Below are 17037 nucleotides of genomic sequence, written 5' to 3' on the forward strand. Positions count from 1 at the left end.
CCGTGCTCAGCACCCTCCTCATGGCGAAAGCAGGAAGGAGGCGGGAACCTCCGCTCACGCCATCACCTCAGCTGTCCTCTCCCCTTCCTCTCTTCCCCTCCTTTCTCTCCAGAGTTCCATTTCCCCTTCAGGCTCTTGCTCTCCAAAGACGAGAAGAATCCTGATCTAGGCTTTGAATGTAACCCTTGAATTCATCCCAGTAAAAGGGCCCTGGGCAGAAGACCTAAATAGACGTTTCTCCAAAGAAGATATACAGATGGCCAACAAACACATGAAAGGATGCTCAACATCACTAATCATCAGAGAAATGCAAATCAAAACTACAATGGGGTATCACCTCACACCGGTCAGAATGGGCATCATCAAAAAATCTACAAACAATAAATGCTGGAGAGGGTGTGGAGAAAAGGGAACCCTCCTGCACTGTTGGTGGGAATGTAAATTGATACAGCCACTATGGAGAACAGTATGGAGGTTCCTCAAAAAACTAAAAATAGAACTACCATAGGACCCAGCAATCCCACTACTGGGCATATACCCTGAGAAAACCATAACTCAAAAAGAATCATGTACTGCAATGTTCATTGCAGCTCTATTTACAACAGCCAGGACATGGAAGCAACCTAAGTGCCCATCAAGAGATGGATGGATAAAGAAGATGTGGCACATATATACAATGGAATATTACTCAGCCATAAAAAGAAACGAAATTGAGTTACTTGTAGTGAGGTGGATGGACCTAGAGTCTGTCATACAGAGTGAAGTAAGTCAGAAAGAGAAAAATACCGTATGGTAACATATATATATGGAATCTTAAAAAAAAAAAAAAAGTTCTGAAGAACCTAGGGGCAGGACAGGAATAAAGACACAGACGTAGAGAATGGACTTGAGGACACGGGGAGTGGGAAGGGTAAGCTGCAACAAAGTGAGAGAGTGGCATGGACATATATACACTACCAAACGTAAAATAGATAGCTAGTGGGAAGCAGCCGCATAGCACAGGGAGATCAGCTCAGTGCTTTGTGACCACCTAGAGAGGGGTGGGATAGGGAGGGTGGGAGGGAGACGCAAGAGGGAGGAGGTATGGGGATATATGTATATGTATAGCTGATTCACTTTGTTATAAAGCAGAACCTAACACACCATCGTAAAGCAATTATACTCCAATAAAGATGTTAAATAAATAAATAAATAAAAATAAAATGGCCCTGGGAGCCCTTTGCTCCAGTCTCCCTCCAACCATCTCTCCCCCAGGTCTCCTATCCACTGCCCAGCAGCTGGACCGAGAGAACAAGGATGAACACATCCTGGAGGTGAGTGATGCTGCTGAACCCATTCACTAGATTTGAAAACCTCCTGCAGGAGGCCAGGCCGGAGCCAAGCCAGGCCTTGGGGCCACATGCACGTTTCCAGGCAGCGGCTGAGGAGGGTGCTGACTCAGAGAGGAGTTGCTGCTTAAGCTGAGCCTTGCTGTGGTTGGTGGTGGAGACTCTCAGGGTCTTCGCTGGCTCTCGAGCACTGTGAAGGGAAGGAATCTGAAACCATGTGAGGGCTGGATGGGAAGCACTGATGGATTAGCAATGCCTGCAGTGAGTATAGGAAGACGCAGCAGTACACATGGGCTATGCACTTCTCTGGTCTGCTTCCCAGTCCATCCCTACGCTCTAGAGAGAGTCACCCAAGGTCAAACACTAGGTCAGTAGCAGAGCCAGGATGAAAACCCAGACCTTTGTCCTCTAGCTCTGTGCTCTTTCTAGGACGTCTCTGAAATCACATAAGCATCCCTGGCGACCACTCCAATGAGAGGCGTCGGTCTTGACTCAGAGGGGATTAAATCAGAAGGAATCTAGTTATACCCCCTCCTGCACTATCCACAACTAATGAACAGGCATCTCTTCTAGTCTTAAAGACGTCAGCTGGGAGGGACACATATTCCTCAGCAGGAATTTTGCCTTCTATGCTCCCAGGCTCTGGACGTTCCCTTTGTATGAAACAGGCATTACTAGTAAGCAGCAGCCAAACGGCCCTCTAGGGACTGAGGCATTCTCCATAGTTCGGTAGAGGCATTTATCTTTAAACAGCAGAAAATATTAAGAACTCGGAATCATTTAAAGTGGAAATGTCCCTTCTCATACTGATGCATGGGATGATTTGCCCCTACCTGAAACAGCCCGATTCTGAAATTGTTTTCGTGCCTTTACTCTGTCTCTTGATATCATTTCATGCATTGGGCGGCATGTCTGACTCCAAAGGTACCACCCGTGCCTCCATTAACATCTCCTCAATTATTTTTTTCTAACCTCCAGTAGCTTAAGGAAAGCGAGAACAAAGCTTACCAGAATTACAAGCAAATAAAAAGTAAATGGTCTCCGAGAAATGGCCATTTGCCTCCTGAGTAAAGAGTTCTAGCTTTTGTCTAGAGCCTCTGCGACTCTTCTTCCAGTTCTTTCTGGTTTCTTTCTCTGTTCTTGCTCGCTTTCCTCTGGGCGACGTTAGCAGAGAGCTGGGTTCCAAGAAGGTGAGGTTATGATAATAAAAATCACGAGCGTATACCAAGCAACAGATGGACGGGTATTTCCAGGCTTTTGAAAGCAGGGGTAGTGGCAGAACTGTGGTGGGTGGCGGTACATATTCACTGCCTTGCGTTTGTCAACTCACACTGGATTCTGTCCCCAGGTGACTGTGCTGGACAACGGGGAGCCCTCCCTAAGGTCCACCTCTAGGGTGGTGGTACGCATCTTGGACATCAACGACAACCCCCCTGTCTTCTCCCACAAGCTCTTCAATGTCCGCCTTCCAGAGAGGCTCAGCCCACTGACCCCTGGGGCTGTGTACAGGCTGGTGGCTTCAGACCCGGATGTGGGTCTCAATGGCAGGGTCACCTACAGTATCGAGGAGAGTGACGAGGGGGGCTTCAGTATCGACCCGGTCACAGGCGTGGTGTCGTCCAGCAGCATCTTCCCAGCTGGAGAGTACAACATCCTAACGGTAAGGGATGGATGGAGGCCGTGGAGGGGGAGTGGCATACCTGGTCAGGGATTTTCTTTGAGGATACAGGAGGAGGGAGACAGCCTTCAGGCTTGATGGAGGTAGTACCCTCCTCTGTGGCTTTCTCCCAAAGAAACTGGGAATCCCGACTTCAGCCAAAAGATCAAAATTCTGGGCCTTTCTCTTTGAGGGCAATAAGGTCTTTGCCTGGGAAATCCCCCCTATTCTTAGAGATAAAGATTTTGGTGAGAGGAGCAGGGCTTTGAAATCAAGATAAGCCTGGGTTCCAATCCTAGCACTGCCATTTTACAACTGTGTGGCCTTGGACAAGTCACTTAACCCTCGTGAGCCTTTGTTTCATCATCTGTAAGATGGGCATAAGAACATTTTCCTTATAGAAAGCCAATAGAGCAAGTGGCTAGGGCCTGGGCTCTCATGTCAGTAGCCTGAATCCAACCCCAGCCTCACTACTGGCCAGGCAGTCATCCCAGGCAGGTGAATTCACCATGGTGAGCCCCGGTTTCCTCCTGCCAAAGGGAGGTGATAACAGTACCTCTCCGAGGGCTGTCAATAGGATTAAATTAGATACTGCACACAATGCTTTTAGAGCAGGGCCTGATTATAGGGAGAGCTCAATAAATTCTAGTTTATTATGTTGATGGCTGTTGGGAAGGGTAAAGGGCCCATGCCTGGAAAGTCCAGTTCAGGAAGTAGCACACAAAGCCTTCAGATAATAGTGGCTTTGATGCATTTTTTACTGCCTATGAGTTTCTGGAGCACAGTTCTATGTTCTGTTCACCACTGTGCCTGCTGCAACCGGCTTGGTGCCTGTTTACGTAAGCTCTCAGCTGTGTGTCGAATGGATGAACCAGTGGACGAAAGGCCAGCTCAGTCAGTCACAGGGTACTCTGTCTCCTGGCCTGGCCACCTGGGTCTTCTTGTTCCTTAACCCCAACCCTACAGTCAAAGCCTCAACTTCCGGCCTCTTTTCAGGTCAAGGCAACAGACGGTGGGCAGCCACCGCTCTCGGCCAGTGTCCGGCTGCACATTGAGTGGATCCCCCAGCCCCGGCCCTCCTCCACCCCACTGGCCTTTGATGAATCCCACTACAGCTTTACAGTCATGGAGACAGACCCCGTGAACCACATGGTGGGAGTCATCAGTGTCGAGGGCCGACCTGGTCTCTTCTGGTTCAGCATCTCAGGTGAGGGTCCAAGGGTGCCATCCTTGCAGACCAGCCCTAGTCCTTAGGACACGATCCTTCTGAGCCCTCTCAAGGTCACGCTCCGTGGCAGCTGCTGTTTTGGCCATGAGTGGTGATTGCCTCTTCCCTGGTCCTTTGGGGCAGTGGGTAGTCAGACCACTGCTTCTGCCAAGCTTTCCTTCACACCAGCTGTGATCTCAGGTGCAACCTCCACGGTCTCACTGGTAACCCCAGCCAGAGCCAGACAGGGCCTCAGTTATCCCGAGTTCCTGAGAGACCTAAGACAGTGGTCCAGAGAGACCCAGAAGAGAAAGCACAAGTTTTATGTTTCCTCTTCTGCCTCAATGTGAACATCAGTGTAGAGCTGACTTCATTGACCATGAGCCCGAGGCCAGCTGTACCCTGGGGCCCTGCTTAACGTTCTGGTCCCAGGTTCCATCCTCAAGATCAGGGAAAGGGTCCATTCTTGTAGTAGGAGACGCTTGGGTCCAAGCTCTCATGGCCTCCTCTGAAATTCCTTTCTGTTTCTAAATCAAGATTTTGTTAAAACATCTTGGGGTGGGGCATGGTTCATAAATTCCTTTGGGAACCTGATGAATGTTTAGGTCTTCTTCCCAGAAAGATGCATGCGATTGCACGTGCGCGCGCGCGCGCACACACACACACACACACACACACACACACCCCTGCATGCAAATTTAGGGGTTTTATAGATTCTCTGAAACCCAGTCAGGGATTCCAGGTCAAGAATCTCTAATCTAAGCTTCAGTACCCCCTGAACCATGAAGTCCTATTACAGAGATTCCCAGCCTGCTTCAGAGGTTGAATACCAGCCTGTCTCAGGCTTTTTGACCTCCTAGATTTACTTCTGGTTCTGATTCACTGCTCTTTTTAAGTATTTGACTTTTTTTCTTATAGAACATTTAGAAAACACAAATGAGTACAGAGACGAGAATAAAAATCACCTAAACTCCCACCAATCCGAAGATAATCCCCTGTTATCATTTTTATGTTTCCCTCTAGTCTTTTTCTTTATACACCCACACACTTAGGATTATAGGAAAATATTGTCATATAACCTTTTAAAATATATCATGAACATATTTCCATGTCACTAAACAAATTTCTACGAGCAGACATTTAAATAGCTGCATGCTAATTCTATGTTTTGGATTCTCATAGTTTATTAAAACAATTCCCTCTTGTTGAACAGAGTTACTTCCATTTTTTCCTGTGTCTAAGCTGCTTTAGACTACGCAAACTACCTGTAAGCCACGATGCAGAGCTCCATTACTCCTGCATGTTTCAATGCTGGTAGCAGAATACATTCTAGCGCAAATGTGGTCTTCCTCTGGGACTCTTCAGTCCTTATAAGTGTACCTTTTCCGGAATCACCACTTGGATCTTCAAAAATAATTTGACAATAAGTTGAGAGGATCAACTACCACCTCCTCTAGATCTGCCAGCCACATCCCATAGTGCTTGTGTTACTACTGCCTACATCACTGAGGTCGTGTGTGCTTTCCTCCTACCACCCGTCCAGGTGGGGACAAGGACATGGACTTTGACATTGAGAAGACCACAGGCAGCATTGTCATCGCCAAGCCTCTCGATACAAGGAGGAGGTCAAGCTATAACCTGACCGTGGAGGTGACTGATGGGTCCCACACCATTGACACCCAGGTGAGAGGCCTCACTGGGAACCCTGAGTTGAGAGGAGATGGGAGGCCTCCTTGGTTGGAAGGCAGCTGTGCTCACCACTGTGCCACCATTGCACACTGGGGCCTCTTTGGTTGGGATGAGGATACAGAAGGCTCTCTGTGCATGTGGGGTACCTCAAAGAATACAGAATTTGGAATCAAGGTTCTGTGCTCTAGTCTTGTCTGATCACTCTCTATGTCTGTGATCTTGGGAGAATTCTTGTTCCCACTGTGGATCTCTATATAATGAGGGGTTTTGTCTAAATGAGCAGTTTTTAATTAAAGGTAGAGTGCCACAGGGGCTACCATAGACATAAGGAATGATGGTAAGTGGGGCTCTGGATTTCTACTCTGGTTTCAGCCAGTTTTATTTGTTTCATATACTGGAATTTCACCCAAAAAATTGCATCTGAAGAAAAGGCCCTTTAACAAGAATTTTGTTTTTGAAAACCACGGAACTGCATACCATCTGAAAGCCCTGTGATTTTGAAATCCTATCATTCATTCAACAAATATTTATCAAGTGACTGCTATGTGCCAGGCCCAGTTGTTATGGTGGAGAACCAGACAGACAAGGTTCCTGACCCCCTGGAGCTTCCAGTCTATCTTCTCTTTCATTCTCCTCCCTAGGTCTACATCTTCATGATTGCCAATGTTAACCACCATCGGCCCCAGTTTTTGAAGCCTCATTATGAGGTCAGAGTTCCCCAGGACACACTGCCTGGAGTTGAGCTCCTCCAAGTCCAGGCTACTGATCAAGACAAGGGCAAGGGCCTCATCTACACCATACACGGCAGCCAAGACCCGGGAAGTGCCAGCCTCTTCCAGCTGGACCCAAGTAGTGGTGTCCTGGTAACTGTGGGGAAATTGGACCTGGGCTCGGGGCCTTCCCAGCACACACTGACAGTTATGGTGAGTTAACTGAAAAACTGGGTAAGGATGTGCTTGCATGCGACGTGTGGGGTGGACATGCTAGGAGGCGTGCTGAAGGTTCCCTTTCTCCTGCTGAGCCAGATGTACTGATGCTCATAATAATAATCCATGAAATGAGCTGTGACACTTCACAGCCTGCCAGAGGCACCTTCCATAACGGATGCCTGGGAGTGAGGAAAGAGATGGGACAGCTGCCAAAGAACCCCCTGCAAACTTGGCTTTTTCTGGGCTCACTCCAAATATCCCCCAAGAATTCTCTCCTTGCTCCATGACTGCATGATCACACAAACTCACATAGCGTCAGAGCTGGGAGGGACCCAGAGACCATCCCACCCAGAACAAGTAGGTATATAGGGCACAAATGAAGGAGGACTTGACTCTTAGGGTCACGTGCCTGCAGTTTTATGACCCTGAGAGTGACAGCTTCCTTAAATTTATGCCCTACATACCTCATTTGCCTCACTCTAGTCCCAGCCCTGGTCCCACCCATTTCTCTTATCTTACACCTGAGGCCCATAGAGGAAGAGAGACTTGCTCACCATCATACAGTTCTTTACAATGGAACCCAAATCAGAGCCAAGCCTTCCCGACTCAAGGTTCTTATGTGTTAGTTTATCATCCTCTGGGCACTTAAATATATATTAAAGGCTCTGAGAAATCCTGCAGCAAAGAAAACTTCAACTTGATTTTAGTTCAGTGCTCCCTAAATTTATTTGACCATAGCATTTTTTTTTTTTCCTGAATAATGTGTTGACATCGTGAAGAACTAATATTCTCTGAGAACCAATTTGTAAAATACTGCTTCTCTGCTTATTTCTGCCTTTCTCCTGAAATGGAATTATCCCGGAAAATACCTAAGCCTAATAATCACGAATCGATAAATTTATTTAAGAAGAAAAAAGAACGTAACTGAGAGCAAAATTTAAAGGAATACAGAGAGTTACAATTGTGTGCCTTTTTCACTGGCATTCTCTGTCATCGACCTTAATCTAACCGTGCCTCCTCCCATTCCACTTGCTGCTCATCCCATTGACCCCTTGGACCCACAGGTTCGCGACCAGGAGATGCCCATCAAGAGGAACTTTGTGTGGGTGTCCATTCACGTGGAGGATGGAAACCTCCACCCTCCTCGCTTCACCCAGCTCCACTATGAGATGAGTGTTTCTGACACCACAGCCCCCGGAACAGAGCTGCTCCAGATCCGAGCCATGGATGGTGACCGGGGAGCCAATGCTGAGGTCCACTACTCCCTCCTCAAAGGTGAGAGGCCTGAGTTCGGGACATGAGGGGAGGGACCTTGGCAGTAAGGGAAAGCACCAGAGGTATAGATGTGCAAGTTATTCAAGTGCCAAGCTTGCTAAGCTTTGGCAAATTATCATTCTAAAGCACTCCCTGGGACTATAGTGACCTAAGTTAATGCACTTTCAAAGGTGGAAAGAACAGTAACAAAGGATTACTCAAGTTATGGGAGAATTTACATAGAGAATACATATATATTCACCAACAACCACACATGTAAAGGATGCTTATGAAGTCCATGCAACATTTTAAAAGATAATATCTTTGTGTATGTACAATAAAAGAGACCTATAAATACTTGGTAAGATATACGGCATAGTTTTAGGAGTATTTTCTTCTAAGGCCACATCATGATTTCGTATCTATTATATATTTTTTTACCTTAAAAATAGGAATATTACCTGTGCCAGAAACTCGTTGTAAAGATTAAAAGAGAAAATGTATGTTAACACATGCTGTAAACTGTAAAATATTATACAAGTGCCAGGGGTTATTACTATCATTGATAAGTGTTAATTATAAGTAGTTAATAGGACAAAAATGATAATATCCAGTACCCAACTAATTAATCACGGTTAGATTAAGGTCGATGACAGAGAATGCCAGTGAAAAATACACACAATTGTAACACTATGTATTCTTTTAAATTTTGCTCTCAGTTATGTAATGTCTGATAATTCATAATTGATATTTAATAATTATTGTTATCTTTAATATTCATTAATACTTCATAGAGCTAGCTGCTGCGGACAATCAAAGATGAGAGTGACTTGCTCTCTGCCCTAAAGGGGCATAATAATGTTCATTTATTGCTTGTCAGTATCTATATACTTTAAGGATTCAGAACTTTTTACATTTTCTTTTTTTGAAGAAATGGAAGTTGTTATACCTTGTTATATGGCAGAAATCTATTCATCCCTGAGGAATAATAATACAAATTATAACCCATTAATTGCTTACTTTTTGTGACCTATGAAGTATAATCACATCTTTTATCTCACTAACAACCCCATTGATATTGGTATTAATTTTATTTTACAGATAGGGTTAGTTTTAAAATATTCTTCTGATTATAGAAGTAACACATGCTGATTCTTTAAAACCTGGAAAAACCAGGAATGTATGAAGAAGAAAATAACATTCAGCCATGGTTCTCATGACCTAGAGAAAATAATTTCATGAATTTCCCTCTTATTTTTTTCTATGCATCTTTCTGCAGTGGTAAGATCAAAATGAATATACGATTTTGTTCCCTAATTTTTTCTCTCAGCAGTAAAATAAAAAAATTATGATTATGTTAAATAGTTTACTTGGCTACTTTTAATGGAACTACTTTTAAATTGCTGTTTACTCATCAAAACCATGTTCTTTGACCGAACTTAGGATTTGTATCACAAAGGCAAATTGGGAAATCACCTCACTAGTCAGCTGGAAAGGGCTTCCATGAGTGGGAGAATCAGATGGAAGGTTTTGTGGTAAAGCCTGGCTATTTACTTTGCCACTGGAATAATAAAATATCATAAAATATGATAAATGAAATAAGAATAGTAATAAGCAGTACTCCTCTGAGTGAAGGACCTGTACCCCTGAGCAAAATTATTCAGGTGTACGTCATGGTATTAAACAGGTAATGGTCTCATCACAAGAAAAAAATGTATTTGTAACTATGTCAAGTGATGGATGTTAACTAAATTTATTGTGGTGGTCATTTCACAATATATACTTATATATATATATCACATTATGTTGCACACCTTTAATGCAATGTTATATGTCAATTATATCTCAATAAAACTGGAAAGAAGTACCAGTTATGCAAGCTGAATACGTTCTAGAGATTTCTGTATGACATTGTGCTTATAGTTAACAATACTATATTATAACCTCTAAAAATTCAAGAGGGTAAAATCTCATGTTACCTGTTCTTACCACAGTATAAAAAAAGGAAAGGAAAAAAAGGATAGTTGCAGTCCAAGTAAGGTCAGACTCTAAAAACTGTGATAACTTTGAGAATTTTTTTTTAGGAAAATATGATTAGTTTTCAACATTATCTTTTGTGAACTATGTAATGTCGCATAATCACAACTTTCCTCAAAACTTAAATTTGAAATGGTACTATGTATTTATCTAAATAAACATTAAATTTTAAAAGGATTACAAAAATGATAGGTAATCAGACATGGAGAAATTACTCCATTTTCGATTCTCATTTGGGCTTCCTTATAAGTCAAGGAAGACTTCTTTGGGTACTAGAATCTCTTCAGTTCTCTAATACTTGCTACTCTTCACCAAAGAAAGCCTGTAGTTCTCAGGCCCAGACCCTTTTAGCAAGCAATAGATTTTATCCAGATTTTAAGAAAATATTTTCCATTGACTGGTTTTTACGGTAACCTCTTATTTATGACAAGCAATAATGGTTTTCTTTTTAAAGTACCAATATAAAGTTGCCTGTTAAAAATATTTTAAATTTAAAAAATAAACCAATGTAAAGGAAAATATCCATTAAATAATGATATAAATCATATACTATACTATTGTATAGGTAGTGGCTGAATATTAAAAAAAATTGTAAAGGCGGTGTGAGAATGACTGAACTTTAGGAAATCCAGCTGTGGTGGAAAGGGCATTTGATCAGGAGCCTCAAGATCTGTGTGTGCTATCCAGTCCCTCCCCACTCAACCCGTTGCCACTCACTCCCAAGCCTGACAATGGACTTCCCTGCAATAGACTATACGAGGACTAGACAAGGTGGTTTTTCCAGTCCGTATCAGTTTTGACAATTTATGACTCCATATTTACAATTTTCATCTATCAAGTATATAATCAAAGCTCTTACAAGTTATGTAAAGAATGGGTTAAAATTCTAAATAATGTAACAGAAGTTTGTCCTGTAAAAGTCAACACTGAAATACAGAGTAGAGTGTGCTTTTCCTACAAAGTATGTCTCCTTTCTTTGCTCCAAAAACCTACTACTGCTTTGGTTTATAGCTTAAGTTGCAGCCCAAACACTTAGTGATCATTGAAGCTTCCATTTATGGAGCACCTAATATGAGCACCACATAAGGAATTTCGTAAAGTATATATCTACCCTACACATTATATCATAATTAAATCCAGGGTGGGGCAGGATGTGGATTTTGCCTTGTCCAACTTTTGTGCGATTGCCTTTTACTGATCTAGAAAGCCTAGTGGGTACCTCTTGAGGGTGTGGTAAACTTCAATTTATCTTGTCTTTTGTTTCAGGGAACAGTGAAGGTTTCTTCAACATCAATGCCCTACTAGGCATCATAACTCTAGCACAGACACTTGATCAGGCAAATCATGCCCAGTATACTCTGACAGTGAAGGCAGAAGATCAAGGCTCCCCACAATGGCATGACCTGGCTACAGTGATCATTCATGTCTACCCCTCAGATAGCAGTGCCCCCATCTTTTCAAACTCCGAGTACTTTGTAGAGATCCCTGAATCAATCCCTGTTGGTTCCCCAATCCTCCTTATCTCAGCTACAAGCTCCTCAGAAGTTACCTATGAGTTAAGAGAGGGAAACAAGAATGGTGTATTTTCCATGAACTCATATTCTGGACTCATTTCTACCCAGAAGAACTTGGACCATGAGAAAATTTCATCTTACCAGCTGAAAATCCGAGGCAGCAATATGGCGGGTGCATTTACTGATGTCATGGTTCTTGTTTATATCATTGACGAAAATGACAATGCTCCCATGTTCTCAAAGTTGACTTTTGTGGGCCAAATTAGTGAAGCAGCTGCACTGAACAGCATGATAGTGGATGAAAACAACAACCCCCTTGTGATCCGTGCCTCTGACAGTGACAAAGAAGCTAATTCCTTGTTGGTCTATAAAATTTTGGAGCCAGAAACTCTGAAGTTTTTAAAAATCGATCCCAGCATGGGAACCCTAACCACTGTATTAGAGTTGGATTACGAGAGCATGCCTTCTTTCCAATTCAACGTCTTTGTCCATGACCAAGGAAGCCCTGTCTTATTTGCACCCACGGCTGCCCAGGTCATAATCAATGTCAGAAATATAAATGACTGTCCTCCCAGGTTCTCAGACCAGATATATGAAGTAGCAGTACTGAAGCCCATCCACCGGGGTATGGAGCTCCTCATGGTGCAGGCCAGTGACGATGACTCAGAAGTCAATTATAGCATCAAAACTGGCAATGCTGATGAAGCTGTTGCCATCCATCCCACTACTGGTCGCATATCTGTGTTGAATCCTGCTTTGCTGGGACTCTCTCGGGAGCTCATCATCAAGGCTTCTGATGGCCTGTATCAAGATACTGCACTAGTAAAAATTTCTTTGACACAAGTCCTTAACACAAGCTTACAGTTTGACCGGGATGTCTACAGGGCAACAGTGAAGGAGAATTTGCTGGACAGAAAGGCACTGGTGATTCTTGGTGCCCAGGGCAATTGTTTGAATGACACCCTATCTTACTTTCTCTTGAATGGCACAGATATGTTTCATATGGTCAAATCAGCAGGCGTGTTGCAGACAAGAGGTGTGGTGTTTGACAGAGAACAGCAGGACACTCATGAGGTGGCGGTGGAATTGAGGGACAGTCGGATACCTCAGCGGGTAGCCCAGGCTCTGGTCCAAGTCTCTGTTGAGGATGTCAATGACAATAGCCCTGAATTTAAACATCTGCCCTACCACACAATCATCCAAGATGGCACAGAGCCAGGGGACGTCCTCTTTCAGGTATCTGCCACTGACCAGGACTTGGGGGTGAATGGTGCTGTCACATATGCATTTGCAGAAGATTACAGATATTTTCGAATCGACCCCTATCTTGGGGACATATCATTAAAGAAACCCTTTGATTATCAAGCTCTAAATAAGTATCACCTCAAAGTCATTGCTCGAGATGGAGGAACCCCATCCCTCCAGACTGAAGAAGAGGTACTTGTCATTGTGAGAAATAAATCCAACCCACTGTTTCAGAGTCCTTACTACAAAGTCAGAGTGCCTGAAAATATCACACTCTATACCCCAATTCTCCACACCCAGGCCCAGAGTCCAGAGGGACTCCGGCTCATCTACAACATTGTGGAGGAAGAGCCCTTGATGCTGTTCACCACTGACTTTAAGACTGGTGTCCTAACAGTGACAGGCCCTTTGGACTATGAGTCTAAGACCAAACATGTGTTCACAGTCAGAGCCACAGACACAGCTCTGGGGTCATTTTCTGAAGCCACGGTAGAAGTCCTGGTGGAGGACGTCAATGATAATCCTCCCACTTTCTCTCAATTGGTCTACACCACTTCAATCTCAGAAGGTTTGCCTGCTCAGACTCCTGTGATCCAACTGTTGGCTTCTGACCAGGATTCAGGGCAGAACTGTGATGTGTCTTACCAGATTGTAGACGATGGCTCGGATGTTTCCAAATTCTTCCAGATCAATGGGAGCACGGGGGAGATGTCCACAGTTCAAGAGCTGGATTATGAAGCCCAACAACACTTTAATGTGAAGGTCAGGGCCATGGATAGAGGAGACCCCCCACTAACTGGCGAAACCCTTGTGGTTGTCAATGTGTCTGACATCAATGACAATCCCCCAGAGTTCAGGCAACCTCATTATGAAGCCAATGTCAGTGAGCTAGCAACCTGTGGACACCTGGTTCTCAAAGTCCAAGCTCTTGACCCCGACAGCAGGGACGCTTCCCATCTGGAGTACCTGATTCTTTCTGGCAACCAGGACAGGCACTTCTCCATTAACAGTTCATCGGGAATAATTTCTATGTTCAACCTTTGCAAAAAGCACTTGTACTCTTCTTACAATTTGAGGGTAGGTGCTTCTGATGGGGTCTTCCGAGCAACTGTGCCTGTGTATATCAATACTACAAATGCCAACAAGTACAGCCCAGAGTTCCAGCAGCATGTTTATGAGGCAGAATTAGCTGAGAATGCAAAGGTGGGAACCAAGGTGATTGAGTTGTTAGCCATAGACAAAGATAGTGGTCCCTATGGCACTGTAGATTACACCATCATCAATAAACTAGCAGGTGAGAAGTTCTCCATAAACCCCAGTGGCCAGATCACCACTCTGCAGAAATTGGATCGGGAAAATTCCACAGAAAGAGTCATTGCTATTAAGGTCATGGCTCAGGATGGAGGAGGACGAGTGGCCTTCTGCACTGTGAAGATCATTCTCACAGATGAAAATGACAACCCCCCACGGTTCAAAGCATCTGAGTACACTGTATCCATTCAATCCAACGTCAGTAAAGACTCCCCAGTCATCCAGGTGCTGGCCTATGATGCAGACGAAGGTCGGAATGCAGATGTCACCTACTCAGTGGACTCAGTGGAGGACTTGGAAGAAGAGGTCATTGAAGTCAACCCAACCACTGGTGTTGTCAAGGTGAAAGAGAGCCTGGTGGGATTGGAAAATCGGGCTTTTGACTTAAAAATCAAAGCCCAAGATGGGGGCCCTCCTCACTGGAACTCTCTCATGCTGTTACGACTTCAGGTGGTTCCTAATGAAGTATCCTTGCCCAAATTTTCTGAACCTCTATATACATTTTCTGCATCGGAGGACCTTCCAGAAGGCTCTGAAATTGGTTCTGTTAAAGCAGTGGCAGCCCAAGATCCAGTCATCTATAGTCTAGTGCAGGGCACCACACCAGAGAGCAACAAGGATGGCATCTTTTCCTTGGACCAAAACACAGGGGTTCTAAAGGTGAGGAAGGCCATGGATTATGAGTCCACCAAATGGTACCAGATTGATTTGATGGCACATTGCCCCCATAATGACACTTACTTGGGTTCCTTGGTCTCTGTCAACATCCAAGTGAAGGATGTCAATGACAATAGGCCTGTATTTGAGGCTGATCCATATAAGGCTGTTCTCACTGAGAATATGCCAGTGGGGACCTCAGTCATTCAAGTGACTGCCAATGATCAGGACACTGGGAATGATGGCCAGGTGAGCTATAGGCTGCCAGTGGACCCTGGCAGCAATATCCATGAGCTCTTCGCCGTTGACAGTGAAACTGGCTGGATCACCACACTCCAGGAACTTGACTGTGAGACCAGCCAGATCTACCACTTTTATGTTGTGGCTTATGACCATGGCCGGACCATCCAGCTATCTTCTCAGGTCCTGGTCGAAGTCTCCATTACAGATGAGAATGACAATGCCCCCCGATTTGCTTCTGAAGACTACAGAGGATCTGTGGTTGAGAACAGCGAACCTGGTGAACCTGTGGCCACTCTTAAAACTTTGGATGCGGATATCTCTGAGCAGAACAGACAGGTCACCTGCTATATCACAGGTAAGTACACCTATCTTGGAACAGAGGCACTGGGGTGCATTGAAAAAAGTCCAATAAGAGGTTCCCTAAGACATGGCTCTGCCACTCATTAGCAATGTGACCTTGGGTAAATCACTTAACTTCCCAAGACCTCAACTGCTCCATCTATAGACTTGGCATGCCTGTTCTCATTCAACTCACAGGGATGCTGGTAAGATCTAACTTGAAAAAGCTTTGAGAGCCCCCTATACATTGCGAAGTGCATTGTAAAGAGGATTTCTTATTACCTTAGATGGAGTAGATAGACTAGAAGTGAGATTCTGCAACTGTTCTCAGTTAGCTTCTGGGAGGCAGAGAGGGAATCAACAGTTGTGTGGTCCATGAAAACTCTGTGAGGTGACTGTCCTTGTAGAGTAGTATTCTGCCTAGGGCAAGTTGTTGATAGTAGAAAATGCTGCCTAGTCAACCACAGGACCTAAGTGTTGGAGCAAAAACACTTTCTTGGATATGATTCCAGCCCAATCCCCTCATTTCATACATGGGAGAACCAAAGCCCAGATAGCGGAAGAAACTCAACTAAGGTCACACTCCAAGCTTGCATCAGGGCTGGGATTAAAACCATACCCTACAAACTGCTTTCCCCAGTGGATACCTATTGTAAACCTAAATTTCCCCAATCTCTGCCCAGTGGCTAAATGAGCCAATCGGTGGCTAAAAGAGAGTTTCTTTACTTCTTAGTGTCCCTTTCCCCATCTCCCAGGTACCGTGTCATTCCATTCCCATAGTCATGGTTTCTTCTGCTATCACATCTGTCTGGTGGAGAGTTAATGAGCCTAAAGTTCCAACCAAGAATCATAGACACCTGGAGACAGATCCTGGATCAGAGCTGTTTGAAATATGGAGTCTTAGTGAAATAGAATCTTGTCATCTTATAATATCAGACTCTTAAAAACACAAAAGTCTTAAAATCTCTGAATAATAGAATAATAAATGTCAATATATCATCAACTCTTGGAATAGTTTAATCTTAGGACTCTGGAATCTTAGAATCTCAAAAATCCATCTCTCCTCTCAGTGATTGGCATCAAGGAAAGATAACTCAGAAGTAAATCTAGTGATCCATCTGAACCTCCACTTAGCCTGTGTCCTCAGTCATAAAATAAAGCCTCAGAGAGTTTATTTATTTATTTATTTATTTTATTTTTGGCTGCATTGGGTCTTCGTTGCTCCGTGCGGGCTTTCTCTAGTTGCGGCGAGTGAGGGCTACTCTTCGCTGTGGTGCACGGGCTTCAGTAGTTGTGGCACGTGGGCTCAGTAGTTATGGTGCACGGGCTTAGTTGCTCCACAGCATGTGGGATCTTCCCGGACCAGGGCTCGAACCCGTGTCCCCTGCATTGGCAAGCGGATTCTTAACCACTGCGCCACCAAGGAAGCCCCCGCAGAGAGTTTTTACTGATCACTTCCCACCCCTCCACTGTTGAACAGATACTAGATACTAGAAGGTTCTTTTCTAGAATTGCAACCTGCTTCCCTTTAACTTCCTCCGATGCCTTCCAATGCACAGAAATAAAAAACCTGCCCTTCAGCCACATATTTTGGAGCAGTGTTTCTTGCAGTGATAATTCCATTTAA

The 17037-nt window shown here is 44.2% G+C and overlaps 2 protein-coding genes across 14 annotated transcripts in view; one reads left to right on the plus strand and one right to left on the minus strand.

Moving 5' to 3' along the window:
- SLC36A1 (solute carrier family 36 member 1) overlaps positions 1 to 17037 on the minus strand; it is a 286800-nt gene that overhangs the window by 161442 nt on the left and 108321 nt on the right. The window lies entirely within an intron of this gene.
- The window catches only part of FAT2 (FAT atypical cadherin 2), an 87026-nt gene that overhangs the window by 29776 nt on the left and 40213 nt on the right, over positions 1 to 17037 (plus strand). For 4 of the 7 annotated variants that reach the window (XM_082455647.1, XM_082455645.1, XM_082455643.1 and 1 more), the window contains exons 4-10: positions 1216 to 1313; positions 2677 to 2988; positions 3982 to 4192; positions 5736 to 5875; positions 6523 to 6804; positions 7875 to 8085; positions 11368 to 15426. In XM_082455647.1, coding sequence (XP_082311773.1) covers positions 1216 to 1313; positions 2677 to 2988; positions 3982 to 4192; positions 5736 to 5875; positions 6523 to 6804; positions 7875 to 8085; positions 11368 to 15426 — 5313 coding nt within the window. The remainder of the gene's footprint in view (positions 1 to 1215; positions 1314 to 2676; positions 2989 to 3981; positions 4193 to 5735; positions 5876 to 6522; positions 6805 to 7874; positions 8086 to 11367; positions 15427 to 17037) is intronic. The other 3 variants (XM_082455642.1, XM_082455644.1, XM_082455646.1) reach the window with 3 other exon arrangements.

This window comes from Balaenoptera physalus (assembly GCF_965194825.1).
Source record: "Balaenoptera physalus genome assembly, chromosome: 3".
Taxonomy (NCBI): domain Eukaryota; kingdom Metazoa; phylum Chordata; class Mammalia; order Artiodactyla; family Balaenopteridae; genus Balaenoptera; species Balaenoptera physalus.